We start from the raw sequence: 20,896 nt of genomic DNA on the forward strand, positions 1-20,896 counted from the left end.
ACTAAAAATACAAAAATTAGCCAGTGTGGTGGTGCACGCCTGTAGTCCAAGATATTTGGGAGGCTGAGGCATGAGAATCGCTTGAACCTGGGACACGGAGGTTGCAGTGAGCCAAGATCTTACCACTGCACTCCAGCCTGGGTGGCAGAGTAAGACTCCGTCTCAATTAAAAAAAAAAGGCCTTCACATTAAAGCCCCAAGCTCCTTCTCTTCCCACATCACTTTCTGCTCTATGTCCTCTGTCTTCTAGTACATGGGCCCTGTATTATCCGTTTTCATGCTGCTATGAAGAAATACACAAGACTAGGTGATTTATAAAGGAAAGAGGGTTAATTGACTCACAGTTCTGGGGAGGCCTCAAGAAACTTACAATCATTGTGGAAGGGGAAGCAAACTTATCCTTCACTTGGCTGCCGGAAGGAGAGTCCTGAGCAAAAGGGGGAAAAGCTCCTTGCAAACCCTTCAGATCTCGTGAGAACTCACTCACTATCACAAGAACAGCATGAGGGTAACCGCCCCCATGATTTAATTACCTCCCACAAGGTCCCTCCCCCCAACACGTGGGGGTTACAATTCGGATTACAATTCAAGATGAGATTTGAGTGGGGACACAGAGCCAGACCATATAAGGCCCTGTGTAGTTGGCAGAATAACGGTCCCCCAATATACCTGCCCTCCGATCCCTCACACCTGTGAATATGGCACATTACATGGCAAAAGGGACTTTGCAGGTAGAATTAAGGCTGCAGACCTTAAAATGGGGAGGTTAGCCTGGCTGATTCAGGTGGGTCCAATATACTCACATGCACTCTTAAAGATGAAAGAGGGAGGCAGACAAGCCATAGAGAATGGAAGAGGCGGGAGAGAGTCACAATGCAAGAGGGACTTCCCGCAGGTGCTGGCTGTCAGGATGAGATAGGCCATGAGCCAGGGAGGGCAGGCGGCCTCCAGAAGCTGAGGGCAGCCCCTGGCCAACAGCCAGCAAGGAAACAAGGACTTCATTCCTACAACCCCACACAGCTGAATCCTGCCAGCAGCCCCAGTGAGCCTGGACGTGGATCCTCCACCAGAGCTCAGCACTGATGACATCTTGATTTTGGCCTTGAGAGACGAAGCACAGAAGCCAGCAGAGCCCGTGAGATTTCTGACCCCCCTTAGGAAGTGTAAGATAATACGCTTGTATTGTTTTAAACTATGTTAGTCGCAGTTTATTCCAGCAGCCACAGGAAACATTGCCCCCGCACATGTCCTCATTTGCATGCTTTCTTGTGTGCTGCTGCTGCTGCTGGGAACACTTGTTCTTTAGCTCGCCATTACGTTAAGATCTCACCTGTCCTGGAAGGCCCAGCTTCCACGGCCATCCCTGAGCAGCACTTCCCTGCCCTTAATGACAGAGCAGAATGAATCACATTCTTCTCTGTGCTTAGAGAATTTTGCTTCTATCTCAACAAAGTGCATGTGGTGAGTGGTTAGCATCTACGCGATGGTCGCCTTTTGCTGCACTCTGACCCTTGTCCCTAGCCCAGTGCCTGATAGTCTGCTGTCAATCAGATATTTATTGGGAGGCTACGTTGGTGCCACACAGATGTGTCGTAGGTGCTAGCTATACGGGGATGCCTAAATCAGACCCAGGGCCCTTCATTCTCTCATGGACCTTCTAGGCTACACATATTCAGTGCCTCATAAACATCTGCTAAGTTAATTGAACCGAGGCCTCCTAGAGACAAGGAAGCCACAGTCACCGGGAAGCAGGATTGGCCTGGTCTGTCAGGGCAGCCTCATATATATGCACACATGACTCTTCTTCCCACAGCATGGACCATCTGCCATCTGCGGGAAGCTGTGGGGCACCAGGAATGCTCATCGCAGGGTTGTATTTGGTTCAGCCACGATTTGCCTGGGGCGTAAGAGAGTGCTGCTTTCCCTTTTCTCCTCAAACTTCCTTTTTATAAGGTGACTGCAATGATATTTACACACATAGTTTCCAAAAGGCTTTTTTCACATTTGCCATGATATTTAACCTTATGATAAACCTAGGGTGCACACGGAAGTAAGAAGAAAACATTTGATTGATTACAATTGTATAGCTGTTTTATTTAGTCTTTCCTGCTGAAAAGTCCCTAGTTATATAACTACAAGTTAATCAGGGGCTGCTAATGGGCTGGCCTTGTTCTTTAATGTAGCCATTTACAAGAAACAGCTGAAGCTAAGTTTTGCTTATGTTTGGAAATCAAGCAAGATCTACATCTCTTATGAGGCCTAACTGGCTTTGTCTGTGTTTGCTCATTAGTGTACCCAACCACTTCTGGCTTGGAGCTGTTTGGACTGGGGTTTTAACAAATAAAATCTCAACTTTTATGGTGCCTCAGTTTACCATTTAACAGAGGCCTCAGAAGAAATCCACCCTGCTGACCCCTCGATTGCAGAATTCTAGCCTCCAGAACTGTGGGCAGATAAATGCCTGTTAGTGAAGCTGCCCAGTCTGTGGGTCTTATGGCAGCCCAAGCAAATGAATCCACTTACCTGTGGCTTATTTAAGTTCCCTTCCATCCCTGGCCTCTCTGCCCCCAGTGTCTACTTTAATCTCTGTGACCAAGTCCCCATCTCCACAGTGCAAGCTGGGGGCCAGGCTGGCTCAGCTGGGCCTTGAGCTGGTATAGGGTAGCCCCAAGACTGAAGATTCACCAGTGATAAACAGAGACACAGAGAGACATATATCGGGCTGAGCTGGAAGCTGGATGGGAGAGTCAGGGGCTCAATGCCAGAGCTGAGGCAGGAAGGGTTTCCTGTGCAGCGGGGGTTGAGGGATGGATAGAAGCCTCAGCATGTGGACAACAGACATGAATTAGAAGCTCCTGGAGCCTACAGGGAAAGAAGCTGAGGTTTCCAGCTGCTTGTCCCAGTGGTTACCTCTGTGTGCAGTGGACCTTGCTGGCCAGAGGTGAGGCAGCTAGGCTGGGAAACCCGGAAGGAGACCCCCCCCAGCTGCGGTGACATCTTTCTTCATGCTCTTCAGAGTCATGATTCACACACTTCTCCCCCTTCTTCTTCTGGGAGGCTTCTACAGTCTGGGACTGCTTCTTCTTAAGGACCTCCAGGATGCACCCTTTGTTTGTATCCCAGTGTCCAGCACTGTGCCAGACACAGTAACTTCCCTGTAGATGCAGGTTGAACCAAGGGATCAATTAGGAAATCAGTTTGCATCTGCCACTTGCGACTTTTATCTGCAAGGCACAATCGGTTTGGTGGAATGACTGGCCAAGATGGCAAAGCCAGGAGGAATTTGCAGCAGGGATTTTTACCCTCATTTTGGATTTAGTGGGGTCAGGTAACCCGTGGGTGAGTCTGGAGGATGGCTGATAAAAATATTCTTGGTTCCAAAGTTTTCAAGAGCTCTGGAGGCAGGTCAGGCATGGAAACTCTGAAATGATGGCTTGTCCTGTAGAACTCTACAAGGAAGAATTGGCTGAGTAAATTATTGAATAGCAACTTTTTCTTTCCTTTCATTTCCTTTCTTTTTTTCAACCAGTGGGAAGCTGAACATCTCAGGACAGGTATTATTATCACTAAAAAAATAGACGTCATAAAATTTATAGTGCTTCATTTAGAGATGGGAAGATCTAGGCGTGAAACAAGCCATTTTCTAATGCTATAAAATAAGATTAATGATGTGTCTTTTTTAATGATCCCTTTTTTAAGATTAAAATCTTTGATGTGGAAAATGTTCATTGCTGTTCCTATTTCGAGGCCTGGGTGAATTACCTTACCTTCTCTGTCTGTGACAGATCCCTGTGTCCACTGCAAAGTTCTACCTTCCCATTTATTGGGTTTCCTAGGTTTTCTAAATTTACTGATTTAACTCTAGTGGTTCAATTTATTCCAGAAATTTATTCACTAACTGCATGGCACTGCGCTTTCTTACACAAGGGGGTTCTTTGATGGCTGACAGTGGAATTATTGTCAACCATCAATAGGAATACATGAACGTGGCCTGTTTGTAGTTCTGTAGGTAGAACTTGGGTAATATGAGGGATCCTGACTTGTTTGCACGAGGCTCCCAATGAGGATGTATTGTTGAAATTTTAATTGTAATTTAGTGGATAAGCAAGAAATAATAGTTGAGAGGATCGTTTCCTAAAGTCCTTTCATTGTGACCCGGGATTAAAGTAAGTGGCAAAGTAAACAAAAATGCCACCCTCCAAATACGGAGCAACCCTCCCCACCCCAAACTACCCCCACCCTGGCTCCTGGAGCTTTATTGTGGCTGGAGGCTGCTGTCCCTGGCAGTGCTGCAGCCGTAGACACTGCCTGCTCATGGGACAGACCTGTCTTGTGTCTCAGCACACAGCCTAATGTGCTACTCCTTCTGCAAATATCACTCTAGTTTCAACATAGCTCTTCCGTATTTTAACCCGAATGGCTGATGCTGGTTGTATTCAGCGATGGGAGAGAGAACCTAGAGAAAAAAAAAGAAGAGCTGCTGCTTCTTCCTCTTTTCTCCCTCCTCAGCCAGCATGATGCAGAAGGTCAGCTCCTAGAGGAAGAGCAGGCAGGCCAGGACGGCTTCAGCATCCACTCTTGTGCGACTTAACACTTACATGTGAAGTTCGCGGACGTAAAAACAAACGATATCGGGTCCTCTCCCCCAGATGCGATGAGCAGCATGCAGACCAAAGGACAGCGGTCCCCACAGTGCAGCGTGCTGTGTGCTGCTGCAGAAGGAGGGACAGACATGCCTGAGGATGAAGCCACTAACTGGGAGTGGGGGAGAGAGAGAAGGGGCCATGGGATGTGGGTTTTGATGGCTGAACAGGAGTTTCCTAGGGACCTGCAGAAGGGAAGAGTGGGCAGGACAGAAATAAATAATGCCAGAGTTCTGTGTCACAAACGGCGGACTGTCAGCACGGCTGGTGGGAGGGGCCGTGCAGCACCCAGTCAGCAGCAAGGCTGGGCGGGCAGCTCAGGGCCAGACTATGAGTGGGCTTTCTAGTGTGTGTGGCTCTGGCCAGGCACAGTCATGGTTTTCAAGCAAGGATTTGATTTAAATAGATCAGATTCTTCTAACGTGGAGCTCAGGAGGGAGACCAGGCATGGGGTGGCTGCAAAGCGCCTGCCAGAAATGGTGAGGCCTGGGCTGGGGTGGAAGGGGGAGCTGGACCCAAAAGACATGCTTAGGGAGAAGTGACTGAGATTTGTGAGGGAGTGAGATCGGAGACCTGCAGCTTCTGACGGGAGTGTCGAGTGGACAGTGACACCGTGCACCCAGAAAGGCAGTGATAGAAGGTCCAGCGGGTTGGTGGGGAAGCTGGTGGAAAGGCCCTTGAGGCATCTGCCTGCCTTCTCTGCTTTTCACCCCTTGCCCTGCCCTTGTCAGTCTTGTGAGCCTTGGTGAGCACTGGGGAACTTCACCGGGAGGGGCAGAGCCATGGCCCCAGCTTGGAGGGGGTGCACAGGAGGAGTGTAGCCTGGAGAAGCCTGCCCGCGCCTCCTTCTGTGGGTGCCAGCAGTGGCTTGGGCTGGTGTTCCCATGCTTGTGCATTCTATTAGCCTGTGCCAGTCCACGGGCCAGTGGCTGGGTCTCATCCGAGCAAGGAAATTTGGAGCTTCCCGCTTTCCTCTTGCTTTTCTTTAGACAAGGCATATGGTGAACTCAGTCCTTCCCCAGCTGCTTCTGGGGGGTGTGGCAAAGCATAAAGTGCGGAGATCTCCTGGTTCAGGGAGAGAGGGATCTGGTGCCTGAAAAACGTGATGTGAACATTTGGCTTTTCTTAAAACACTCCTCATTGCTTTCCTAGCATAGCAGTTATTTTCCGTCCTCTGGGCTTTGGTGACAGTGTGGCCTGGCTCCACAGATGTCAAAAACTCAAGTTAATGCAAAGACTTTCACTTCTCAGGCTCCAAAGGCCTCAACAAGCTTCCCCTCATCTGTGTTCATGGACTTAAATTTCATGTTGTCAAATGAGTATTAGGTAATGGCAGAAATAACGCATGTATCACACATTTATGGATTTATTTGCCTTGCATTTATTTTACTTTAGAACACCATTACCCAAAGCAGAGCTCTTGAAACTCTAGTCCTACAACACAATCTTTGAAAAATGGGTTTCATTTTCAGATGCTTGGGAAATATTGCATTCCCTATGCTCCTCTTGCACATCAATTGTCAGCTCACAATAAAGGCTCTGAGAAGGCCTGCATTATAAAACTGTGCAGACAGGGTCTCCCCAAGTTGTCACACGTGAGATCCCGGACTCTGTTTAGTGGCTTTTGGTTTTTTTCTAAACGCATTTTGAACAGCCAGGGTACAGACTTCCATGAAGACCACCCTAGAATGCACAAACCACGCAAGCCTTTCTAAGTCATGTTGTTGAGTCTGTAAAAGAGGAGGAAATTTGGGAAATGGGTGGCAGGCTTTTCCTGGCCCTCAAGAGAAGAGCTCACTCCTTTTTGCATCGATCTCCCTTTTCCATATTTACTTTGCCTCTAATTAATTTTTCTTATTGCTCTTCACCCTATTTCTTGGTGTTTTGCCTCAGATGAAAGTAGGATAATTAGTTCCTTATCTCTGTTTTAAAGGAATTTCATCTGGCTTCCAGCTCAGGGGCTAATTATGGCTTTATGGATTTCCTTCTTTGAAATACATCTATGCTAAATACTGCCAGCTTCTCATTCACTTCAGGCTAAAGTGGGAAGCTCTGTAGGCCTAATTCTCTCCCTTCACTGTAGATTCATACTGTTAATGATAAAAAGGGGGAGAGGAGGCTGGGTGTGGTGGCTCATGCCTGCAATCCCAGTACTTTGGGAGGCCAAGGTGGGCAGATCACCTGAGGCCAGGAGTTCAAGACCAGCCTGGTCAATGCGGCAAAACCCCATCTCTACAGAAAAGAGGCAAAAATTAGCCAGGTGTGGTGTAACACACCAGTAATTCCAGCTACTCGGGAGGCTGAGGTGGGAGGATTGCTTGAGCCCTGGAGGTGGAGGCTGTAGTCTGCTGAGATTGTGCCACTGCACTCCAGCTTGGGTGATGGAGTGAGACTCTGTCTCAAAACCAAAACAAAAACCAATGAAGTCCTAAGTCAGCCCAAAAAGTGGGGGAGAAATTAGGTGCACTAACAAGGAATATGCGCATGTTATAACTTCAGGCTATTTCTGTTTGTCAGGAGATTGCTTTACCTGGGCCAATTATTTGGTTCCTCTGTGGCTCAGTTTTCTCATCTGTAAAATGGGAGAATAACAGCCTCTACCTCACAAAATTGTAGTGAGAAAGAAATGTCAAACATTTAGAATAACGATTGGCACAGAACTTTAATAATAATAACAACAATAATAATACATAATATTACTTCTAAAAAGATACTTAAATGAGTCTTTCTAAATTGACACCGAAGTCTTTTGCCCAGGCTTTACTCAATAAAACCAATCATGATAAATCCTGGAAAATAGGGCCTTAACATCACAGTGTTGTTTTATTTTTTAATTAATTAATTAATTAATTTATTTTTGAGATGGAGTCTCACTCTTTCGCCCAGGCCGGACTGCAGTGGTGCGATCTCAGCTCACTGCAAGCTCCGCCTCCCAGGTTCATGCCATTCTCCTGCCTCAGCCTCCCCAGTAGCTGGGACTACAGGTGCCCGCCACCGCGCCCGGCTAATTTTTTGTATTTTTAGTAGAGACGGGGTTTCACCGTGTTAGCCAAGATGGTCTCGATCTCCTTACTTCGTGATCCACCCGCCTCGGCCTCCCAAAGTGCTGGGATTATAGGCGTGAGCCGCTGTGCCCGGCCAACATCACAGTGTTACTAATTCACCAAGCATTGCTAGCACTTTTTACTTTATTTTGGAGATCCGAAAATGCTTCTGGGCTGGACACTCAAATAGCAGAGTGAGCGACAGGTCCTGGGGGGAATTTGGAGGTCTGATCCTGGTTCCCAGTCCGCCACTTCCTAGTGATGAGCTCCTGGGTCACTACCTAATGACCAGCGCTAACGTGCACTGAGGGCTTACTAGGTGCTGAGCAAAGTTCAAAGCACCTTTCCTGCATCTCCATTGTGGACATGGGACAGTAAGGTGACAAGAGGTGCTCAGTCACCAACGAACCTCAATTTCATCTGTGAAATAATAACACCTCCCACTCATCCCACCCAGTGGGATTATCACAAGCTTGAATGACATTGTCTAGAAAGTACTTTGAAAGCTGCAGCATTCTGGTGGATGAAGGTAGGAGGTCCTCAAATTTTCACTTAAAAGCTTCTGGTTGACGCGTGATTTCTCCCCTTTGCAGGAAGCTGACAAGAAGCATGTTGCTGAGTGATCCTGGGTTCCCATCCTCCGCACCCGTGCATCCACGCGTGGGCCCAGCCAGCAAGGAGAAGTCTAACAGGCAGGAGGAGGGGAGACACAAGGAGCCCCCGCAGTAAGTCACAAGAAGCTGCCTGCACTCTGACTTTCTTTGGCTTTCTCAGCATTTTGTACAGGGTTCCCTTGACTGATGTGGGGGTTAGAACTAGAAGGAAAGGTCCCTCTCCTCCCATTTGGAGGTGTTGAAGCAGCACTGGGCAGAGCCCAAGGTGGTACCTCTGGGGCTACGGCAGGACAGGGGTGTTCAGTGGGCTGGAAGCCCCTGTCCCCAACAAAACATCTCTGACCTGGCTTAAGACATTGGAGGTCCATACACATTTCATTTGAAAAAGGAGTTTCTAACTCTTAAAAAGACAGAAAATCACCAATGAAGTCCAACCCTTAGTGAGAATCAACTGACCTTTCCTCTGTACTCCATCATATTTTAATTTTTTTTTTAATTTTACTTTTTTTGGAGACAGGGTCTCGCTCAGTTGTCCAGGCTGGAGGGCAGTGGCATGATCACAGCTGATTGCAGCCTTGATCTCCTGGGCTCAAATGATCTCATCTCAGCCTCCCGAGTACCTGGGACCACAGGTGTGTGCCACCAAATAGGTGTGCAGCTAATTTTATTATTTTTATTTTTTCATAGATACGAGGTCTTGTTGTGTTGTTCAGGCTGGTCTCGAACTCCTGAGCTCAAGGCATCTTCCCACCTTGGCCTCTGAAAGCACTAGGATTGCAGGCACGAGACATCATTACATTTTATGGAGGTTCTGTTTGCTTCTGCACCTTGGTCTAATCCTATGATCAGTTATCACCAAGTTGGTCTCTCTTATGCCACTGTATGTTCCTGAAGGAGAAATAGTTTATTTTTCCTTGTGCCCCACCTCAAAGGATGATCAACATATTAAGCCAACACTCCAGAATGTATAGGCTTCCAATCAATGCGCTGTCTTGCAAATGGTCCCAGAACTACCCTCTCTTCAATATATCTCTTTTGACAGAGCTCAGCGTACAGGAAAATCTCCTCAAATGCAGAAATTTGAGTGTGAATTTAATTTTCAGTGCATCAAAAAATCATTTAGCACTAGGAAGATAGCCTCTCTGACAGGAACGGTGTGTACCTCTAAAGAATGGGTTCCTTGAGAGGGTAGGAAATGATTCTGAAGGCTTCCTAACATGAAAAGCTGCCATGCTGGTTGAAAAAAAATCAGTTCTGTTATTTCAGAATTCTACTTTCTGCTTCCTTCCCAATCATACAAGCTACACGACGTTTAACTCTGTGTACTAGGCAGTTCTGCAAAGGAACAGGCACTCCTTGGGTCTGGGTTGAAAACAAGAGCTTAAGTCCAGTCTCTCCAAGCACTGGTTAGCTGCATGCAACATGGCACGTCCACGGATGCTGCATTCTGAAGAAGTCAGGATCACTAGCAACAGATAGAAAGAGACCCTGGGTGTGATGGCTCATGCCTGTAATCCCAGCACTTTGGGAGGGATCACCCAAGTCCAGGAGTTTGAGACCAACTTGGACAACACAGAAAGACCCCTGTCTATACAAAAAAATTAAATTAAAAAAGACCACGCTGGGCAACATAGTGAGACTCTATTTCTACAAAAGAGATCCCCCCCGCCCGTTTTTTTTTTTTTTTGAGACACAGTCTCACTCTGTCGCCCAGGCTGGAATGCAGTGGCACGATCTTGGCTCACTGCAACCTCCGCCTCCCAGATTCAAGTGATTCTCCTGCCTCAGCCTCCCAGGTAGCTGGGATTACAGGCATGCACCACCACACCCGGCTAGTTTTTATATTTGTAGTAGAGACGGAATTTCACCATGTTGGTCAGGCTGGTCTTAAACTCCTGGCCTCAAGTGATCCACCTGCCTCAGCCTCCCAAAGTGCTGGGATTACAGGGGCTAGCCACTGCCCCTGGCCATTTTTTTTTTTTTTAAGGGTCTGTGTCTCAGTATGTTGCCCAGGCTGCTCTGGAACTCTTGGTCTCAAGCGATTCTCCTGCCTCAGCCTCCCAAGTAGCTAGGATTACAGGTGCACACCACCTAGCCTAGTTTATCCCAAATTTTTAAATAGAAATTTTTATTCCCTTCTCTGGAAGAAATATGAAAAGGACCAAAGCAAAGTGGTTTTCACTTGTTTGTTTGCATTTTGGAAGTGAGATTGCCTTATAGATCCTCTTTCCCAATATTACTATAAATTAAACTGACTTTAAAGTGACCAACTTTCCTACCAAGCTTACCGGACTATCTAAAGGCCTTGTGGTCTAAAAGCAAAAGATCAAATCATATGTTTTAAAGAGGAATGGTGCCATTGTTATTATGTGGATGCTCACTATGTGTAGGTTCTGTGTTGAGTTTTACTCAGTCACTCATTTAAACAATTTATTTGTTAATGCATCACTTTGTTTATTCACTTAACACCTGTCTTGAGTGCCTGCTATATCTCAGGAACTGTGATAGACATTGGTGGAAACAAGTCAGTGAGATACATGAAGGAGGCTAGTAGTAAAGACAGAAATTAAGACAAACAAACACAAAAATGCCTGAGAATTCGCCAGGCCCTGTGGCTCATACCTGTAATCCCAGCACTTTGGGAGGCTGAGGTGGGTGGATCATTTGAGGTCAGGAGTTTGAGACCAGCCTGGCCAACATGATAAAACCCCAACTCTACTAAAAATACAAAAATTAGCCGGGCATGGTGGCAGGTGCCTGTAATCCCAGCTACTCCGGAGGCTGAGGCAGGAGAATCGCTTGAAACTGGGAGGCAGCGGTTGCAGTGAGCCAAGATCACACCACTGCACTCCAGCCTGGGTGACACAGTGAGACAAAGTCTCAAAAAAAAAAAAAAAAAAAAAGCCTGAGAATTGTTGTGTTACCAAAAAGAAAGCACAGAGTGCCACAGGAGTCCTCCAGCGTTTGGCTGCACCATCTTTCTATAAGCTTTACAACAACGCTGTTATCATGCCCACTGTGTAGATGGGGAAACTGAGGGGTGGAGCTTACGTACGGAGTAAGAGTTTGCAAAACCAAGTTGACCAAACTCTACATGTTCTTACCACTCCATCTCCTTCCTGGCTTGGAACTTCCATGCCGAAGGTTCCAGATGGACCTTTATTTTAGAGACCTTAGAACTGGCTTAGGTTTACATGCTCCAGAGCTCACTAGAAATGTCAGGGAAGGCACAGCCGTGGGGAAGGGGGTGCACTGTGCCAAGAATTTTGCGTAAGAAGCCAGCTCAACAGTGAAGGGTGATGATCATTTTTCAAGTGTTCTTGGTTTTTCATGTGTCATAAAATTGCATTATTCAGGAATAATCCCAAAATCAAATAAAAAACTTCTATGAAAATATGAAATGGAAAGCTTACTGATGCATGCTTATAAACTGGTTACTGTACTTTCTCTGTGGCCTCAGGGCTGGAGGGCTGTGTTTTTTCAGAGATGACCAGGGACCATCCAAACACAGCCTCCTTCCGCACTTCTCTTAACCAGCGTAGACTCTTCTGGTCCCATTCAGAGAGTGAATTCCTTCATTATCTGGGAAGGCGTGGTCCCACCTACTTATAGCAATGAGGGGCCACCTTCATCCTAACCCATAGGGTGCAACTGGCCACAGCCTTGCCTATCCGTATAATGCACAATTGTCATGTTATAACCACGTGGGCCACCCTGGCTTGGGCCATGTTTCCTCAGCCCCCTGGGAGGGGTGGTGGTCATAATCATGTTCTGCAATCCCAATGAAGGCTCCCCCGCAGTTGAGGAAAAGTCAGCCTGTTTGTTGGGGCAAGAATAGCCCACATGGGCAGGATATCCCCTCAATGAGGCAGTGGTGCGGCTCCCAGGGGCGCCAAGACAGTAGCCACGCTGCCGGCACACACCTCAGACTCCAGGCAGCAGCTGCTACCTCCAGGGTTCAGCTCCCAGTTCCCCGGCCCACTCTGTTCTCCCACCCTTCACTTTGCTCCAAGAGAAAGCTTTGTTTCATGCTTCAGAAAACTGCTGTGGGCCTGGAAAGCCTTCCAGGCGGAGGCATTCTAATTAGTATTGTGACTTCTCTGGGAAAATCATTTTCCAGGCCTCAAAGAACCTCTGATGATTCTCTGACTTTTCATGAGGGTCCCTGGGACATCTCAGCCATGAAGCTCGTTCCACTTAGGTTTTTGAATCAGAAATGCAGGAATTTTCCGCTGGTAGTGGCTGGAGCTTCCTTGAGATGAGTGAAGAGCAAGTGAACTCTCCCGCCTCCCACCATCACCATCCTGGATCAGGAGGGGAGAAGGAACTTGCTTGCACATTTTGCAACCAAACCCCATGGTAGAAAAGGGCCCTCGTAGTGGGTCTTAAGATAGATGAAAGGAAAAAAAAAAAGAGTCCTCGCTTGCTCCATTTCCCCAGCCACTGCCCATGGATGCCATCGGTTGATCCCTCCACTTACTTATTCAAGTATTGCTCCAGCATTCCCTGTGTGCCAGGCGGAGGCCTCTGCTGGGGTGCAGTGGTGCACCCTGAAGTCCCGTTCTGGCAGGGGAGACAGAGCATGGACAAATGAGCAAGTGGACCCCGAAATGTCAGGTAGCAATGCTGAGCCAGAAGGATCAAAAGCAGGGGACTGAGGTATGTGTGGGGGTGTGTGCACTAAACAGGGCGTCAGGGAAGGGGAAGTGGTCTCTGAGCAGAGATCTGGTGAAGTCCAGGAGAGTCCCATGAATATCTGTGAGAGGCTTGGTCCAGGCAGAGGGCAGGGAAGGAGCAGGTCCTGAAATGACGTGGGCCAGGCCTGTGGAAGGAGCACCTGAAGGCTGGCATGGAGGGAGGGACTGGCCGCAGGGAAATTTGACCAGCGGCTCCTTCATGTGGCGCAGGACTGGCAGCAGGGGACTTTGACTGGCAGCTCCATCATGGGGCACAGTCTTCTAATCTCTGATAAGCGGCCCTTTTCCGTGGAGCTGTCATGGATAAATGTTTTCTGTAGCTATTTGTGGAGCACTGGGTCCCGTTCCTTTCTACGAGAGCAGCCGTTCCCAGTTGGGTGTGACTTTGCTCCCTATGGGATATTTGGCAAGTTTGGAGACGTTGTCACAACTTGTGTGTGTGTGCAGGGGTGCGCATCCAGTGGATAGAGGCCAAGGGTCCTGTTAAGCATACCACAGTGCACAGGACAGTCTCACAACAAGGAATTATCCAACCCAAAATTTCAAGTGTGCTGAGGTTAAGAACCCTGAAACCAAACAGGAGTGTGCGAGCACAGGGAAGGTTGCACGTTTTGACTGACAGTCACTGGTACCAGGCTCTGGAGGGCCTTGTGGGGTGATGGAAGGTATATGGGGAAGAGGTGCTCGGCCTCTGCAAATCCTTCTCCCATGGGAGAGAAGTTTGCATGGCTCACAGGTGAGACCCATCCCCACGGGGACCGGGACAGAGCGGACCACTGCCTGGGCCACTGCCTCGGCCTCTCGTACAGTTTAGCAAAGACCAATTTCAGAGCCTGAGACCATGAGGTCTGGCCTAGGATGGATGGATGGATGCTTTCACTTTCTTGACAGGTATCTCCAAGACCCAAGGCCATGGCTAGCCCATCTCACAGTGGTGCTCACTGGGCTAAGCAATTTGCGCACATTGACTTATGATCTGCCCTCTCCTACAGCCTATTTTCTACATGGTAGTGCTAAGCAGTGAGCAGGTACATTCCCGGTGCAGGGTGTTTGCCTTTGCTGTGATCTCATCTGCCAGGAATGCTCCCTCCTCATTTCTGCCCTTTCACCATGGGGGTCTCAGCTGGAACACTGTCCCCATGCAGAGGCCCTTACCCCTCCAATTCATTTCCCTTATCCTTGTTTTTATACCACTTACTAGCCTAATTGAAAACAAGCTGCTCAAATGAAGAAGTCATTGTAGTATAATTAAATTACTCTGGTCTTGGAAACAAAAAATGGAGGACCCTCCTCCCCAGGACAATTTCAGGGAAGAAGCTTCCAGCTCCACCACCAGCACCCAAAGCTGAAATTCTACTTAAACGATTCCCTGATTTTTATACTTGGAGCGCAATAAATGTATTTTAACTGTTTACATTTAACATATAAATGTAATTTATATGTCGGTATTGACATGTATCCAGGCTTGGCTTCTGTGGCCCCTGCTGAGACTGGCCCCCTGCCCCTCAGAGCAGAGCTCTAAGTCTCAGTCTCCCAGGGCCCTTTCTCTGGGTCCTGCACCCTCCTCTCCCACCACCTTTATTAAAAAAACACCTGCCCCATGTCATAGCCCCTCAGGTGCCGGCTCAATTGAGGTGTCCGTGGCTGGACAGAGGTCTGATGTGCTTCTTGGTGCAGGAGGTGCTGGGTGGGAAAGGAGGAAAGGGTGGGAAGGGAGTGGGGGGAACAGCAACCGGGGACTGGGAGGGAGAGGGCAGGGGGCACCCTGGAAGGCAGGCAGGCTCACCTCCTGTCGCCTCTGGGCTGGTACCCACCCCACTTGATGCTGCCTGAGGCGGCATCCTGTCTGGCCCTGCTCAGCTGTGAGTGTGCCAGGCCCGTATGGTTACCCCAGGAAACGGGAGCTGCACAAAGCCACGTGCAGAATCGCGTGGGAGTTTAATAATCCCGGCTGGTGATTGCTGCCCCACGGCTGCGTTCCTCCCCATCAGACCCCTCATAGGCTTCCCTCCAACCCGACGCTCAAGCTTCCGAGGCCTGTCCGTTCTCTGAAGCGATTCTACACCTTTTAGGCTCTGGACTCCATGTTCCTAATTTGTTTTTGGAGGGGGGGGGTCTCTCCCCACTTCCCTATTAGCTCACGTCATCTTTGTGCAAGAAGGATCACATGTCAGCCGTGGGGAAGAAAGGGCTGGCACTGCTCTGAAGCTGCTGAAGTTATGACATTAAGGAAAATAAGCCAGCTTCATTGGGCTTGGGGTAGGCGCCTGAGCATTGGGACTTTTAAGAGTTTCCCAGGAGATTTTACTGCAGCCAGGGTTGAAGATCACTGAATTGAATAATATGTTCTCAATCCCTTAAAAAATGTATATTTGTCTACATAAATATATATCTATTTTTCCTGCCAGAGAAAGGTGGGGTCCCACTGGCTTCAGCTCCTGCGACCCCTCCCCCACCCCCGCACTATGGCTGTGATACATCAGTATTCATTTACCTGGGGGCCGCCTGTGGCTGTGTGACCCAGGACAGGCCCTCTGACTTCTCTGTGCCGGAGTCGTCTCATCCGTGAAATGGGAATCGTCAAGGCATCTACTTCACTGGGTCGTCACTGCGCAGTCCCATAGCGCCCCACGCCTTGCATGACTTTGGCTCATTCCTCACAATCAGGCCTTTTGCTGTGAAGGTAGCATCTCTTTTTAAAAAGATCTGGTTGTGGTGGTGGTGGGGGGCGGTGTTCTTTACGGGGGCATCTGGGGTTTGAGAAGCGCAGGACCCCACAGCCTTCCCTCTCCTGTGAGTGTTTTCAAAGTTAACTTTGGGACGGTTCTCCCGGAGGGCCAGACAGAAACTCAAAGAACCGGCCTCAGGGGATCTGAGCAAATTCCACCGTCGTCAATTCCTGGTGCTCCGTGAAAGATGCTCTTTCCCTCGGGGCTTCGGAGCCGGAGCATTTGTAGACAGTTCCTGCCTCTTCACCAGGCTGCCGGCCTGGGGGTCCCGTCGCCTCCCGGAGCCGCCCCGCGCGTCCCCCAGCCCGCGCCGCCCTGCGCGGCCCGCCGGCCTCCTCACCTATCAGATTTCCTGTGCGCATCGCCGCGCGCTCCTCCCACCTCCTAAATGCGGAGCGGAGCGGGGCGGAAAACCATCCTCGGCCTGGACCCAGCGCCTCCGGGGACCGGCCGCGCGCCCCCTGCGTCCGCGGGCCGGGATGCGGCTCTGAGCCAGCGGCGGCTTCCAGCCCGACTGGGCCTGCCGGGGCTGCCCCGCGCACGGTAAGGCCCGGGGCTGGGGCGCGGGGCGCGGGGAGCGCTGGCCGGGAGCGGGGGGCCGGGTCCTGCGGCGCGCGGGGGCGTGGGTGCCGGGCGCAGGGGACCGCGGCGCGGCCGCGCACTGCAGGCGTGCTCTTCTGTTTTCTCCTTCGTTCCTTTTAAATGAAGGGAAAGAAAATTGTTACAGACCAAATGTCATCAAACTTGGTGTGAAAACATATTCATTTATAAAGTCTTATCGCTACTCATGCCACGCCCCGAGGAAGTTGTGTTCCTGGGTGGGCACGGTGCGGACACAAGACTTAGGGAATCAGCACTGGATGGAAACATCGCACAATTAAAAAGAATGGCCTAATCTTAAGCAACAACAACAAAACAAACTCTGAAGCACCCTGCGGCAGGCAGCTTCTGCATCGTGGGGGTTGTGGAAGGGGCTGATGGGCAGGATCATGAGAAAGACAGCTTTTCATTAAGAGATGACACCAGGGGTTTTGACTTTGGGAGGACCAGAAGGGAGTCTGTAGGTCATTGCTAAATACAGTGAGGTACCTTAAGACTCAGTAATGAACATTATTTTAAAAACAATATCTGTACCGTGTGTGTGTGTGTCAGTGCGTGTGTGTGCGCGCGTATGTGTGCGCATGTGCACGTGTGTTCTCACACACACCGCACCATAGTTTTCCTTCGTGGTTTTGTTTCGTTTTTTGTTTAGGTTTCTGACTCTTGAGGGATAAATACAGCTTCCAAATAATAGCAACTGAATCTGCAGTAATCAGATGTTGGAAAATTATTTTTCACTGGTCCTTTATGTTAGCATAGCAAACTTAAGTCTTTGTTATGTGTGGCCACCTATTGTAAATATTAACATTACTTCTCATCTCCACATCTTCCTCATTTACTATTTTTGTCTTTTTCAAAGAGATGGAGATGGAGAAGGAGTAGAATTTAATGAAGATACAGATCTGGGGAAGTGTCATGTTTCGTTGGGTGCTTGGGGTAGGCAGTGGCCGCTGTTGAGAGTATTTTACAGATGTAGGAAGTCCTCGGAGGGGCATTTCTAGGTAAATGCATGCTGATTCTGCCCATCTTTACGTGTACCTTTTGTGGTGTTTCCTCTTTAAAACAGGTGCGTGTAATATGCAAATTTGGTTTCAAAGGGGGAATTTTATATCTTTTAAGGAATGATTGCATGTGTATTAAGTCTTGTTTCCTATCTCCTTTCATTTTTTCCTTCTCTTTTAAAGTCAGTTCGTCTTAAGTAGTTTCTTTGTTAGGTAAATTTAATAATAATAAAAATCTGACGTGTTCAGGAAGGAGCTCAGTGTGAGGCCCATGGACATTACCTCCTGGAAATGCAAATCGGAAAGAGATGTTTCACTATGCTGTCACCTCAGAAGATTGACAAGGACAAGATTGTCTTTGCAAAGGTTCTTCCAGACAAGGGCATCCCTTCTTTTGTAGGATTTCTACTTTGAATAAACAAGGGCCACCTTTAATAGTTGGTTTTATGAGATTCTGCATACCTCACCATGGCCAAACTTCTCCACACGGATGGTAACCTTCATCCATGCAGCAGAGGACACGAAGGTGTAGCCCTCCCTCCTCTGTCCCTGGACAGCTACAGATTCAGGCCAGTTCAGACGGGTCCAAGAAGAGTTTCAGGGTCTCCATCTTGTCCTTCCTGGGCATGGAACTGAGCCCAGTACTGGCATCCCAGGGGATGCCCCCCATGCATGCTTGTCCATTTAACTGGGCATCTGATCAGATTTCTGCTTGGTTTTCTGCCAGGCCTAGAGCCTGATCCTGAATCCTGGTTACAGTGACTTTGAAAAGCTGCCTGGGCTTTATCAGCCTCTCTCCCCGGGTGACCGGGATACTGATGAGGATGGAGTCCCTCCTTGGACCTGACAGACGTCTGTCTCCCTGACTATAACAGTCTTGTTCCTGGGTCCCACCCAAGCTTCGTGGCCCTGCATAAACCCAGGTTTGCAGCCTGTGTTCATTGCTCTTCTGTCGACCTTTCTCCTCCTACTCCTTACTTTCCTCTGCTGCCCCTTCCTGCTCCCAGGTAAGTCCTTGGACTTGGTGAGGGATCCCGTATTCCTTGTTAATTCCAGTTTCTTCTCTTTTGCCTTGGCCTGAGGATAGGGTTCCATTGAGCTTTGTGGCTGACCTCTTCCGAGTTTTGACAACACTTCTTTGCCCGTGGAAGGAGGGAGTTAACTGACCCTGTGTCTGAAGATGAAAGGTGAAGGGGTGGGTAAGATGATTTATAGAGATTTTGAGAACTAACATGGCCTTCAGTTGAAAACCAGAATTGGGAGCTCTGAGTATTGTGCAGGTGCAGTGAGATTCATTTGAAAAACAAAACAACCGGAATTTTTATATCTAATTTTGAACATCATCCCCACATCCTTAATAGAAGACATCGGAGCCAGAAGTCGTTTGGGACCAAATTGGGTAAATAGAGTGGCTGATCATTCATTCACGCATTGAATAAATATTCTTGCAGAGATAAATAGCTCAGGCTCTGCAGCCAGATGATGGGGTGCAAATCCCAGCTTTGACAGGTACTTGTTATATGACCTTGGGCAAGTTACTTAATTTCCCTGTGCCTCAGTTTCGTTAATTGAAATTGAAGAGAATAATAGTACTTATTTCATAGGGGTGGTTGTGAGGATTATGTGGTTCTGTATATAATAAAGAACAACAGAACAGTGCCAGGTATATACATGCTACTTAAGTTATAGCTATTGTTGTTATTATGACTTCTTGTTGTGTGCCAAGCACTTTACCATGCTGAGTAATAATTGTTTTGGATCAAGAATGAGGTACGGAAAGAAGGAAACAAAACTAGTTGTTTCTTATTGAATTTTAAAAAATAATATGATTTGAAAAGTAATTCCCAAAAAGTTGTGAGAAGAATATTGTGAGCAAGGGCAGAATTATTTTTATAAGATGACTAACATCAGGGGAACAATATTTAGTTTGTTATTTAAATTTTGGTCCTTGTCTTTTTTTGTTTAAGCTGTAGACACAGGCGGGAGCATTGCTTGAGTCCAGAAGTTTGAGACCAGCCTGGACAACATAGCAAGACCCCGTCTCTGAAAATGAAAGAGCTCTGATTCTTTATAATTATTGGAAACCATTCCTCGGTGTTCCTATTCACGTTTGCAATGCTCTCTCTCTTTTTCTTACTGTTTCTAATTTATTCATTTTTCCATAGAGGTGTTTTGGTGATCACTGTGCTTCCTAAACTCTGCAAGTTCCCTTTTTGATCTCATTCCGTCTCCTTGTCATCGCTTGTGACTCTGTTTTGTTGATTTCCTGTTCTTAGTTTCTTGTAGCAATAAATCATTTACTGTGAAAACTTTTAATCCACTGCTGGGAGTATATTTTCTTCCAGACTGTGGCTTCTTCACTTGTCTTTTGCACATTTCCTTTTGTTTCATTTCCTCCTTCCTTTCTGTGGTATTTATGCATATTTTTTCTGCCATTTCTTTATTTGTCAAGCATATTTAACAAGGGCAGGTTCAGCTGAACCTTTAGATAACAATTTTTTGAATTGTCCTCGATTGCTTCTCTCCTATGTGAACATCGTTTCCTTCCCAGAGCTTCCTTTGGTGTCCTGGAGATACGGTTTATCAGCTTTTCTGTGGCCTGAGGATACGAAGGAGCAGAAGCAGTGGGAATGATGGATAATCATGATTGGTGGATTTAGTCTCTATTCATTTTGATTAAATTTATTAAAATTTATAGTTTTATTAAAAGTTGCTCTCAGGATACACTCAGGTTTTGGATTGCCCCCAAATTCAGGATGTAACTTGGAGGCATTACGTTTTTTATTTTTCAAATTTTGAAGTATTTCAAACATGCAGAAGTGAAATAATAATAGAAAAAGCATGTGTGAGTCCACATCCCAGCTCTATTGTGTCCTAACACTTGGCCATACTTGCTTAGATGTAGAAGACAATAGGAAAGCATTGTTGAAGCTCCCTCTGTCCCCTCCCTAGTTCTCCCCATCTCCTTTCATCCCTTCTCACTATCCTGAATTATTACTGTCTTTTCCATGTGTGTTTCCACATCACTTCTATGTATAAATCTGTGATTAATTATGGTATTGACTTCAATATTTCAAGCTCTCTAAAATGGTTTCGTATGGTCCTACTGAAGCTCTTTTTGATTCATTGTTTTCAATATTTATCCATGTTGAGACATAGCTTGTATTACTCCATTTTCACACTGCTATAAAGAACTTCCAGAGACCGGGTAATTTATAAAGGAAAGAGGTTTAATTGATTCACAGTTCTGCATGGCTGGGGAGGCCTCAGGAAACTTACAATCATGGCGGAAGGGGAGGCAGGCACATCTTACATGGCCTGAGAGAGCAAGTGAGAGAACATGTGAGCGTGTGGGAAAAACTACCATTTATAAAACCATCAGATCTCATGAGAATTCTCTCACTATCAGGAGAACAGCATGGGGGAGCTGCCTTTTAATCCAATCACTTCCCTCCCTCGACACTTGAGGATTACAACCAGAGATGAGATTTGGGTGGGGACACAGAGCTAAACCATATCACAGCTGTAGTTCAAGCTTGTCCAACCTGCAGCCCAGGATGGCTTTGAA

The 20,896-nt window shown here is 47.6% G+C and overlaps 3 protein-coding genes across 8 annotated transcripts in view; 2 read left to right on the top strand and 1 right to left on the bottom strand.

Moving 5' to 3' along the window:
* Window positions 1-311: 311 nt before the first annotated feature.
* On the bottom strand, window positions 312-16,025 carry LOC100993285 (uncharacterized). Of its 5 annotated transcripts, XM_063601462.1 has the most exons (3): window positions 15,493-16,025; window positions 12,782-12,864; window positions 312-1,153 (listed from the first exon to the last, which is right to left on the bottom strand). In XM_063601462.1, the coding sequence occupies exons 1-3, from the start codon at window positions 15,559-15,561 to the stop codon at window positions 781-783; spliced, it is 525 nt and encodes a 174-aa protein (XP_063457532.1). In that variant the 5' UTR covers window positions 15,562-16,025; the 3' UTR covers window positions 312-780. The 5 variants fall into 5 exon arrangements, 1 of the variants encoding a protein (XP_063457532.1); XR_008622453.2 differs by lacking the exon at window positions 312-1,153 and having other exon boundaries at window positions 7,287-13,478; window positions 15,493-15,627; XR_010111164.1 differs by lacking the exons at window positions 312-1,153; window positions 12,782-12,864 and adding an exon at window positions 7,287-9,766 and having other exon boundaries at window positions 15,493-15,619.
* Window positions 6,021-20,896, top strand: part of IGSF5 (immunoglobulin superfamily member 5) — a 200,849-nt gene continuing 185,973 nt past the window's right edge. Inside the window, exon 1 of the mRNA XM_034948070.3 lies at window positions 6,021-8,412. The gene's annotated coding sequence lies outside the window, so the exon portion shown is untranslated. The remainder of the gene's footprint in view (window positions 8,413-20,896) is intronic.
* Window positions 15,580-20,896, top strand: part of B3GALT5 (beta-1,3-galactosyltransferase 5) — a 60,916-nt gene continuing 55,599 nt past the window's right edge. For both annotated transcript variants that reach the window (XM_055105290.2, XM_055105291.2), the window contains exon 1: window positions 15,580-16,270. The gene's annotated coding sequence lies outside the window, so the exon portion shown is untranslated. The remainder of the gene's footprint in view (window positions 16,271-20,896) is intronic.

Source organism: Pan paniscus, chromosome 22 (assembly GCF_029289425.2).
Source record: "Pan paniscus chromosome 22, NHGRI_mPanPan1-v2.0_pri, whole genome shotgun sequence".
Lineage (NCBI taxonomy): Eukaryota > Metazoa > Chordata > Mammalia > Primates > Hominidae > Pan > Pan paniscus.

Coding starts and splice junctions, on each gene's coding strand:
- LOC100993285 (XM_063601462.1), bottom strand. CDS start 15,561: ATGAGACGACTCCGGCACAGAGAAGTCAGAGGGCCTGTCCTGGGTCAC. Junction 12,865..15,492: donor CAGCCACAGGCGGCCCCCAG/GTAAATGAATAC, acceptor CTCCCCTGCCAG/AACGGGACTTCAGGGTGCAC. Junction 1,154..12,781: donor CTGGAGCAATACTTGAATAA/GTAAGTGGAGGG, acceptor ACACTTCCTAAG/GGGGGTCAGAAATCTCACGG.